The following is a 10,759-nucleotide window of genomic DNA, read 5'->3' on the forward strand; positions in this document are numbered from 1 at the left end:
CTCAAAATCAACATGCTTTACTCTTCCTGTTGGTGGCTCCTGAATGGTGATGACTATTTCTGCCCAACCCCTATAGATCAGAGACTGTGGTCGAGCGAATGCTGTGCAACTGGATGTCAATCTGCCTTTATCAATTCCTAAAGGTGAGGGAAATGTATGAGGAAAAAGGTCTAAGGGGCAAAGATGGAAACCTTCAGTTTCTTCTCTCCGAATTATTTCATTCTATTGTTACAGCAATTTTAGCAGCATGTACAGGATTAGTTGTAGCTGAAACAGAATAAGTTGCTTCACATGATGTCACAGGGCAAGTTTGGTCTGGAAAGCAGCTCGTGAAGTTGCTGTGATCAGCTTGGTTGTCGCTCACTCTCCATTTGTGCTGTTCGTGTGGGCAGGACTCGGCAGGGGAGCCTCTGTACAAGCTGTTCAAGGCCATCAAGCACCAGGTGGAGAAGGGCCCCATCGATGCGGTGGTGAAGAAGGCCAAGTACACATTGAACGATACCGGTCTCCTGGGGGACGACGTGGAGTACTGCCCATTGGTAAGCGAGAGCCAGGAGAGCCATGTTCTCTTGCAGAGCTCTCTTTATGTATGTCCCCAGGTCACCTCAGTGAAATACTTGAAAGCATCAAAATGCTTTAAGGTTGCATGATGGGAGGAAGGCAAAGGTGGAAATTTCAGGTTCAGAAAGTACAAATCCAGACCGAGATTTTATTTCAACCAAACAGTTGAGTGTAAAGAGTCACATTCACAGAGTACTGAACTGGTTGTCTGAAACAGAATTAGTCTGAATTTGTATTTTCTGGAACTGAACTTTCAACCTCTGGATGAATGCCTTAGAGGAGACCAACCTACTGATAATGACTGTATCTCTAATTAGACTCTGCAGGTGCTGGTACATGGAGAGGGGCCGGACGTCACCCTGGTGAAGGTGCTCAACTGCGATACCATCTCCCAGGTGAAGGAGAAGATCATCGATCAGGTGTATAAAAACCTGCCCTACTCTCAGAGACCCAAGATGGAGAGTGTGACACTCGGTGAGGACTTCGTAAATGAATAAGAAATATTTGGATTATATGGAATAAAATATTATTATTCACTGTTATAAGTATAGCTACAACTTAAATGGGCTCAGTGCAGAATTGCAGTATCAGAGTGACTGGGCTATTTATTTTATACTCTTTCTTGAGACAGTATTTTTTCCCACTACAGAATGGCGCCCTGGCTCCACTGGACAGATCTTATCTGACCTGGATTTGACATCCCAGAAAGAAGGTAGATGGAGGAGAATGAACACTTTGGCACACTATAATGTGAGTAGTAGGACAATATATTGGTACTTTCATTCTGGCCCCAATGGCTGCTTTGCATCTGCACCACACGCAGGCATGACCTGAAGCCTGTGTTTCAGGTGCGGGACAATGCAACCCTGGTCTTGTCCAAGGTCCTGCATCCACTACAGTCTTTTGACCAACATCAGGACAGCCATGAAGAGAGTGAGTGGTCACTTTGCACGTCTGTCTCCTCCTTACCTCATTTACCAACACCAGTTGACTTTTTTCCTGCACCCCTTTCTTCCTGTATCTGCTTCTCCAGCAAATAATTTGCTGGACGACGACAAAGTTTTCCACCTGGTGCGGCCAATGGACGACCTGGATGAGGTCAAGAAAGGCAGCAAGGAAAAGTCGATGACCAAAGCCATCACCGAGCTTTATCTCACACGCTTGCTCTCTGTCAAGGTCAGATTTCTTGATACATCAGACTGCTGAAGCCTATGCAATGATTACAAAATCGTTAATCTAGGTAACTCTTTTTCAAATTGTACTTAAATTATGTCTATGGGGGGCAGTGCAGTGGGTAGAGCTGTTGCCTCACACCTGTGGGACCAGGGTTCAAGTCTCACCCCATTGCTCCATGTATGTGGAGTTTGCATGTTTTCCTCCAGGTACTCCAATTTCCCCCTTCCACAGTACAAAAACATGCAGAGGTTAATTGGAGTTACCAAATTGCCCATATGCGTACATGTGAGAGTGAATGGTGTATGAGTGTACCCTGCAATGGGTTGGCACCCTATCCTGAGTTGTTCCTTGGCTTGTGCTTGTAGCATCCAGAATAGGCTCCAGATCCCCTATGACCCTGAATAGAACAAGTGAGTATGGATGGATGGATGGATGGATGGACGGATGGATATCTATAAGGATGCAAACCAAACCAAGTTTTCTACAGTCATTTGGTGTTCAGATATTTACTGGCCTTGCAATCTGAGAAGCCAGGCATGGCTTATACACAGATGAGCCTTCCTATCCGCATTTTTCGCTCGGATGACTAGGTGTGTCCTCTTATGGCTTTGACTTTGTGTGTGACATGCATGTGCCTCATTTGTCTACTTCAGGGCACCTTGCAGAAGTTTGTGGACGACTTCTTCCGCAGCGTCCTGTGTTCAGGGGCAGTGGTGCCCCCGGCTGTCAAGTACTTCTTCGATTTCTTGGATGAGCAGGCACAGAAGCATGACAACGTGGACGATGAGACCATCCACATCTGGAAGACCAACAGGTACGCCACCTGAGCATCTGGTGAGCGAGAGCATGCAGGCATGTGCGGGCATTTGTATAAATATTCAGTTCTTCCCGTTTAGTGTCCCCTCTGAAAGCCTGGTGAATGTTTCCAATGCATTGCTGGGGAAAAGCAGATGTAATGCTCTGATATTCCATCTGTGTCATAGTCCTTTGCCATTGATTGACAGATGCTACCGGGAGAGGGGGTTTGTGGGGGTGGGAGGTGGTGTAGACCCAAACATGTTAACATTCTGCACATGGGTGACGAACCGTGCAATTATGCCACAGCTGGCTCACTGATGCCTTAGTTTGCTATTAAATATGGATATGTGTTGTACTGCTTAACAGACAGCATAATTACGTCCCTAGCTAATTTATTAGGAGCAGTCTTTGTTTGTTTGCCTCTCTTGGTATCTCTTGGACGTGACTTAAAACATTCATTTCAGAGTTTCCATTGCTAAATGAATGTGATCAATGTAGCAGTTTCATACTTGGATGATTTATAATACATTTTGTATAGATATCGCATTCAGTACATGTTTCCCTGACTCTCAGTCCTCCAGATTCTGGGGCTGTTAACTATAACTGCAGGCCTGTAGATCTGAGTGCTGAAAAACCGGAATGACATATTGATTGATGCAAAATGATCTCAAAGATGATGCAACAAGACGTTGCCCATGATGAGTGTAACAGGTGTGACATTCCTGTTGGTTATTAGCAGAGTAGGCAGCAACGTGTGGTCGCTGTAAAGATGATTTCCTCTGACAGCTTGCCTCTGAGGTTCTGGGTAAATATCCTGAAGAACCCCCACTTCATCTTCGATGTCCACGTGTCTGAAGTGGTGGATGCCTCGCTGTCGGTCATCGCCCAGACCTTTATGGACGCCTGCACCAAGAGCGAACACAAGCTGAGCCGGGTGAGTGGGAGCTGCCAGACAGTGTTGCATCAGGTTGATAGGGGTGAAACAGATGGTAGTCTCCTGAGCTGAAATGTCGTTTCAGAACCTTAATCCCATTGTCACACTGGCTGTGCTTGCAGGACTCTCCAAGTAACAAATTACTCTATGCAAAGGAAATCTCCACATACAAGAAGATGGTGGATGAGTAAGTATCATCTATGTTACCCATCAGTTATCCCATCTGTGCAACAGTCATTCATGAATATTTAATATTTTTAGCAATACTAATGTATGTTATCTTTGTAGATACTACAAGGGCATCAGGCAAATGATATCCGTCAGTGACCAAGACATGAATACCCACCTGGCGGAGGTGTCACGGGTGAGAGAGTCTTCTGAAATTTGGTCCAGAGTGTTTTTTGTGCACGGCTATGGTGTTCAATGCAGTCTTAACTTGACAACCCGAGAAATAGATTAAAATTGAACAAAAACGAAAGTAAGTTGGTTTGGCTTATTTTGGGAAGTCTTGATGATGTGTCCCGGATGAGTTTCTGCAGCCAGTTCCCTTTCGTGTCTTTCAGTCGCACACTGACAAACTCAATACCCAAGTGGCCCTGCACCAGCTCTACCAGTATGCAAGCAAATACTACGATGTGGTACGTGTCCTACCCAGCATCAAGCCAGGGTTTTATTTGAACACTTGGATTTGAGTCTCAGTTATGGGTCTATGATGAAACACAGTCTCTCCCTTGTCTGTAGATCATTACCTCCCTGGATGAGGACCCCGCAGCCCAGAATAAACAGCTAACCTTGCGCCTGCAGCAGATAGCTGCCGCGCTGGAGAACAAAGTGACTGATCTGTAACCTCCGAGGGAGGCCGGCAAGTGGGTGCGGTTCAGTATCGCTGGTGTTAATGTGGGGTTTATTTCACGAGAGGAGGGGAATTGGAAGGGTTACAGAGGGCTCGGCTACTCCGTGCTCTGGGAAAGAGCGCGCAATTAAACGTCCGCCGTCACCTGCAGACTACCATCAGAAGGATCAGAGGTAGCGCTTACAAGACCAAGATGAACTGAAAGCAATGACGCGTCTCAAAAAAACAAAGAAATTAATCCTGCCAATGACAGCGCCCAGTGCCAAGACAAAACTGAATTCTCAACTGTCTGTGGGGTCCGCCGGAGACCCTGCGCCGGATCCTGTTAACAGGTGGAGATCACCAGTTCTCAGCCATCTCCATGGCGACGTGACCTACGGAATAAGCCCTGCATTAATCATAAGCTTTGATGATAATCAGATGTTCAATTTCTTCTTGTGTAGAAATGTTTAATAATAGTATTGTATATTTTTTATTGTATTCTTTATTCAGAAAGCTTTATAAGAAGTAATTCACTTTTTAAATTGACAGCCATTTTAGTTTAATTGTATTTTTACAAGTAAATACAGGGGGGATCCAGAGAAAGAACGGAAATGTATGTTACCTATGGAGGCTCTACCACCGTTGGCTGACACGGGCAGTTCCCCCCCCCCAGAATCATGTGTTGGAAAAATGTAGTTAAAACTGCAAAACTGAAATGTGGCTGGCTAATATTCAGTGCGGTTGGTTTTAATTCATCCAATATACTGTCATTTTTTTTTATTTTTATTGAGTTATTTGTTCTTTGTGCCTGCTAAAAGATGCCGGTTCCGTAACATCTTAGATGAGGTGTTTTTGAGGACAGGTATTGCTGGAATTTGCGCTTTTGATTTCCCTTTCTATAACAAAACGATACGAAAAGCACACCAGAGTCATTTTAGTTTATATATATATATATTTTGTACATTCCTTAGTGAAAGACGTTTCTGGACCAACTGTATTGCAGAGATGAAACATTTGGAGTATATACTGCAGAGTGTAACTAGAATCTATGTGAACTATCCACAATCCCAAATCCATTTATATAGCCTTAGCATTAAATCTTCATGCAAGCCAGACCTAAGGGTTTGCTAAAGCACATGATAAAAATATCAGGTGTCATTTTTTTCCCACACTAATATATATGAAATTTGATTCTGGTAGCTATAATTCATTATATATGCATTGACTACTCATCATGCAAATGCCAGATTCTGTGAGACACAGGTGGAATTGCAGGTCAGTTTGATATCTGCTATAACACATTGTTAGAAACTGTTAGTGTGTCGTACGTTCAGCACTGGCTTGTTTTAAAGGTGCAGGAATTCCAGACTGAAATAAGGTACTGCGGCACAAACTCAATTTTACGTTTTTTGTTTTTTTTTTTAATCCCAAATCTACTAAAGTGTGTATATATGGTCCACAAACTCCACTCCAGAATTTGAGTATAATCAGGTTCCTGTTTTCTTTTTTTTTTTTTTTTTAAATGTGTGGTGGCAACTCAAACATGGAACGTATTAATTTTCTTACACGAATTAGCGCATTCAGTGGTTAATGCTTAGTGGTATTGACTGTTATGTCTGTTTAACAAAATGTGCTTTCACCCCAGAGAACAATGCACCACCGTAGTGGATATAAATGATTACGATTATCAATAACGAGATGAGTAACTGAATGGTACTTCAGATTATTTATTGCAAAGCTGTCACCCCGATAAGCTATCAGTTCTGGGATTGGACTGGTGCTTTAAGATCAGTGATCACTAACTGAACCCATATAGAACGCAATATCACTTTGAAATCATTACAGCACCAACAAATTATCACAGTTGGTTTCATATTCGAGACTCGCAACAATTTGGCTATTGCAGCTGAATGCTAACACATTTTAGCATTAGCATAATGGGCCTCAAGTTTGTGAGATCGGCCATCGTCTGCCTGCAGGGTGGACTTTGGAGCCAGTGGCTGCACTACAGGGAGGATCTCTGCACTGTGAGGAATTACACTAGCAGCAGTTGATTTTGATCTTAATCACCTTTCTTCTTAAAAAAAAAACACCAATGTCAGTTGTTTACCAGTCAGCCCAGTGCTGATAGCTCAGTACGAAGCTTCTGCCTTTTTTAAACCAAACTGTGCCTTATAACTCCTATTTGTGATTATACCATTTTTATGGTGGCAAGGGTGCAACTATGTTGATGTTGACATTCTGCCAACAACTACTGCGGCGGTCTTGTGCCAATGTGTGTGACAAGCTTGACAAGCTGAATGCCTAAAAAAAAACAAAAAAAAACGCAGAGTTTTCTACATAGGTGAGCTATGAGTTAGTGCTGAATGTTCGTTAGCTTCTTATGGGTTTTGACGGTTAAGGCAACGACTTAAAAACCTTAGATTATTACTCAAGTGAAAATTCGTGTTTTTCCTCTTCCTGTGTTACAAAAATAGAATCTCGTTTTACATATTGTACACACGTATGTATGAAATACATGTAAGAAATGTGCATCTGTATTCTTACTGCTGTGCAGTTATTTTTTATTTTCCATTATCCTAACATATAGACATTGTAAAACTTGTTGAAATGCTGTCCCTGTATTCAAGTTGTACAAGCCTATGCATTTAAATACCCAGGGTTAGGTTTGTTGTGCCGGTGGTCTATCTTTCCTTGTTAGTGCGGGTTGGGGGACATGAAGAATACCACTGTTTACTCATAGGCATCACTGAAGAGGTACGCTAGACCTGATTTGTCCACAGTGGAATATGGATAGTGGTTCTCTCTTTCTTAACGTGTGTGTGTGTGTGTGTGTGTATGTGTGTGTGTATATGTGGTTTTTTCCTTGAGCTGTATGTACAAAGTCAGCTCATACTTCCCTAGGCATCCTGGCACCCCTACAGTAATGCACCCCCCAAACACAATATCCAATAGCTGTAAACTATCACCAAGCCTAACTGACCAACATTTTGTATTTGGTGAATCTTAAAATAAAATATGTAAAAAAAACGAACTGTATTTTAATGTAAACTTTCATATCTTTAAAACCTCTAGCAATGCCTGGAAGCTCTGTAAAGAAATACTCATTAAACCACTAACGGCTTCTAAAAATAAATTTGAAAAAGGGAGGGGGGGGGGGGGGGGGGAAGATAAAGTACCTCCTCTTGTCTCATTTCCCAACAAACCTCGAAGCATTGGAGGGGGTATCAAAGAGCTCCCTGATTCCCAAGAAAGCCCCGCTATATACACACTGTGATTAGCGCCAGATATGCACATAGAAATCGACTTCAAGGGTGGCAGCAATGCCGGCATAATTACATTCCATTATCAAAACCCCCACTTGTTAAACAAACGTTGAGATGTTTTTCTTTTAACCAAGAATCGAGTGTAAAAAAATTTTAGATGAATCCTTACCGTGGGGTTTTGGGGAACCACAATGGCGGAACACGTTCATGTTCACGTTGTATACCATGCCGTCGGCCTCGTGCCACGTCCTGCAGAGAAACTCCGGCTCCTCCCTCTGTAACGGTGGAGATGAAACCCGCGCGGTCTGCTTCCACGTGCACCTGCGCACGGTAGTGACGCCCCCTGCAGGTCGGCGTTGGCCGCACCTCCTGAAAGCGAAGCTGCTTTTGATGGTAGCTGCCCCCCAGGGGAGGAAGTACACAGTACACACAGCTCAAGGATGCAGGATGCAATGGGCACCCTTTCAAGGGACATGCTCAAAGGGCGTTCGGGGTTGGGGGGGGGTGCAGGTTGTGATAAATAATTCACCCGCCGATCAGTAAACAGATGTTACAAGGCTTCTGCATGTCTAACTGCTTCCTTGTTTTAGACAAAGATATTGATCTAAGCCATAGCTTCACGTCGATGTCTGTCTGGTGTGAGTCGCCGCAGATGGTTTGAAATCGTTGCTAATTAAAATTAAACGCTAACTGGAGATGTGTTACGTGCGGAGTCTGAAATATAAACAGTGCTTTGGGTAATAAGCCCATTAAGGATCGTAAGGTTTCGTTCCTGTAGCATAATTTGTTCCTTTTTTTAAAAAAATTACGGTGATCCAGTTGGTGTTATGCATGAGTCTTAATTTGTGCTCTGAAAACAATTTCTGTTTGACATACTTGACTAAATGAGGAAAACAAAAATCTGCCCCCATTGGCAGCAGTAAGTACACAAAAAAATAGATTACTGTGAGTCTGCTGCCATGTTTAGTGCTGTAGTTATTTATGAAACACACTTCATTCCCCTTGGAGACTGCCCTGGACTACGGCATTTCGAAAAGGGCGAGACGACTGATCGGTTTTCAATTAACTTCTGGACAGCGCGTCGTAGCTGGGTTCAGAGCGTTATCCTAACGCAAACTGCTAAACTGGGCGTTTTTCCTGAGTTACTTAAGATGGGGTTAGGCAAAGGAGAGAGCCAGCTGGTCCCAGTTTATAAAATCTGACACAGCCGCAAAAAACAACAGCAGGTCTAAAAAGCCACGTGCTCATAAACTGCTATTTATATGTATTTTTTTCCCTAGAAAACTTGGAATGGCATACTCTGAACTAAGCTGTCTGGCAATCAAACTCGTCAGACACTAGGTTATTATAAGTTTGTTAAATGGGCATGTTTTTATTGCATTTGCTAGCTTTCATTATGTGTAAGTTTATTTATTCAGCAGTTGCTTATATCTAAAGTGATGCATAGTTAGGAAAGAGGGACCAGCTGGTTTTTGGTTTAACTGGGAGTTAAGGGCTTTGCTGAAGGACCCAACAGTAAAATCACTCAGCCAAACAGGGGATTTGATCTGCCGACCTGCTGCTCATAGGTATAGTGGCGTCACTTGCTGAGCCATAAATGTATGAATTCCAAGAGATTGGGGTGCAGACGCTAGATCCATTTATCACACCAAGTTTCCGCATTTGCCTGGCAGATTAAGTCTCACGATTTTGCAGATTGGTTGAGGAAACACCTGTGGGACAACCTGGACACCTGTTTGTAGGATAATGATATTCCAAGTAGAATTTGTAGGGGGGGAGAGCTGAGAGGGAGGAAAAAATGTGGACTGTCTGGTAGTGAGCTGGGAGGGAGCAATAACATGGTGTGCTAGAGGTCTCTGGGGACCGGATTGCGAAAACACAGCTTCAAATGACTAGGGTTCCCTCTTTGTCCTTGCAAATGTTTGTCAAAAAAAGGTTAACTGAACCATGTGACTACAGTTTTGCTAATACCAGTCTTCGTACATCCAAAGTTTCACTGGTATTGTCTGAATGTTTCCTTAACATGATGTAAATATCAGTCTTTCTCCAACCAAATGTTGAGGAGTCACAGCTCTTGCCATATGGTTTGAGGAGCAGCACACAGAGGGTCTTGGTGGTATACATTTTCTGTAAACTCTTTTTCCAAAGCGAAATAAACTTCATAAGGCAGAATCTGGAGTAACTAGGGGTGAGGAACCTCACTCAAGGGCTAACCCTGTGACCAGCAACCTTCTAACCACAAACACCCATGAAAATATTACTCCTTTAAGGATTCAAACCAGCAACCTAATGATGCCCACATCTCTGTGCTATAGCCCAGCACTCTACCACCTAAGCTATCAAAGGATGTTGTACAATTTACAACAACATTCTACGCTTTAAATCCTACCAGCAGCTTGCAGACTTGAGTTTGTTCAGTAGGTCCTACATCATCCTAAACCCAGAGTGAAAGATACTCAAGCCCACTGTTTTATGGGGGTTCCTGGGGTGCAGGGACCATTTGAGAGTATGAATGTGCCATCCCAGCACGTCCCACCCTCTGTTCCTCTGGTTCCGGCTCCCATTCCCAGCATAACAAGGTCATGGAATTGGCAACGTGACCAGATTCACACGGCGCCAGTCCCTGGCATTAAAAGGACAATGACATCACGCAACTGTGAAGTGCCATTCTCAGTCACCGTGAGCATTATTTAATATTCATAACGTCCAGAGGACAATCGTGTACAGTTGATTGTGACCAGTTCAAACGTCTTCTATTGTATTGCTTTGAATTATATAAGCTTCTCCTTACAGGAAATTGAGAAGATGGATTATTGAAAAAAAAAATGAAACCACTAAGGTCGGGCACAGCAATACAATCTCCCCACCTGCGCTACTTAGGTTATTGAAACGCGGAGACAATTGCATCGGGCCGTGTAAAAGAGTCACGCTATGGAAGGAAGCGTAGGATGACAAGATGGGAATGGTGCTGGCATTCAGGGCTGCAGTCCGTGTCCTCAGACCGAGCTAATCAATCAAACTAAGGGTGCTGTCAGGGACCAAAATACTGGTGTGAGACACGCTGGCTGTTTTGCACCTGTGTCAATGTCAGCGCTACAGCATTCTTCACCGCACACTGAAAAACACACTTTCCCGGCTTATGGAAGGCCATTGTTCTGAAGACCTTTATCCACAGTAACATCACACCTT

The 10,759-nt window shown here is 43.5% G+C and overlaps 1 protein-coding gene across 2 annotated transcripts in view; it reads left to right on the plus strand.

The window, feature by feature from the left end:
• The window catches only part of LOC125745746 (plexin-B2-like), a 68,640-nt gene extending 61,731 nt beyond the window's left edge, over window positions 1–6,909 (plus strand). For both annotated transcript variants that reach the window (XM_049018943.1, XM_049019018.1), the window contains exons 25-36: window positions 77–143; window positions 393–539; window positions 879–1,035; window positions 1,211–1,311; window positions 1,410–1,494; window positions 1,595–1,737; window positions 2,391–2,551; window positions 3,322–3,469; window positions 3,592–3,656; window positions 3,758–3,833; window positions 4,033–4,107; window positions 4,211–6,909. In XM_049018943.1, coding sequence (XP_048874900.1) covers window positions 77–143; window positions 393–539; window positions 879–1,035; window positions 1,211–1,311; window positions 1,410–1,494; window positions 1,595–1,737; window positions 2,391–2,551; window positions 3,322–3,469; window positions 3,592–3,656; window positions 3,758–3,833; window positions 4,033–4,107; window positions 4,211–4,315 — 1,330 coding nt within the window. In that variant the 3' untranslated portion in view covers window positions 4,316–6,909. The remainder of the gene's footprint in view (window positions 1–76; window positions 144–392; window positions 540–878; window positions 1,036–1,210; window positions 1,312–1,409; window positions 1,495–1,594; window positions 1,738–2,390; window positions 2,552–3,321; window positions 3,470–3,591; window positions 3,657–3,757; window positions 3,834–4,032; window positions 4,108–4,210) is intronic.
• The last annotated feature ends 3,850 nt before the right edge of the window (window positions 6,910–10,759 follow it).

Source organism: Brienomyrus brachyistius, chromosome 1 (assembly GCF_023856365.1).
Source record: "Brienomyrus brachyistius isolate T26 chromosome 1, BBRACH_0.4, whole genome shotgun sequence".
Taxonomy (NCBI): domain Eukaryota; kingdom Metazoa; phylum Chordata; class Actinopteri; order Osteoglossiformes; family Mormyridae; genus Brienomyrus; species Brienomyrus brachyistius.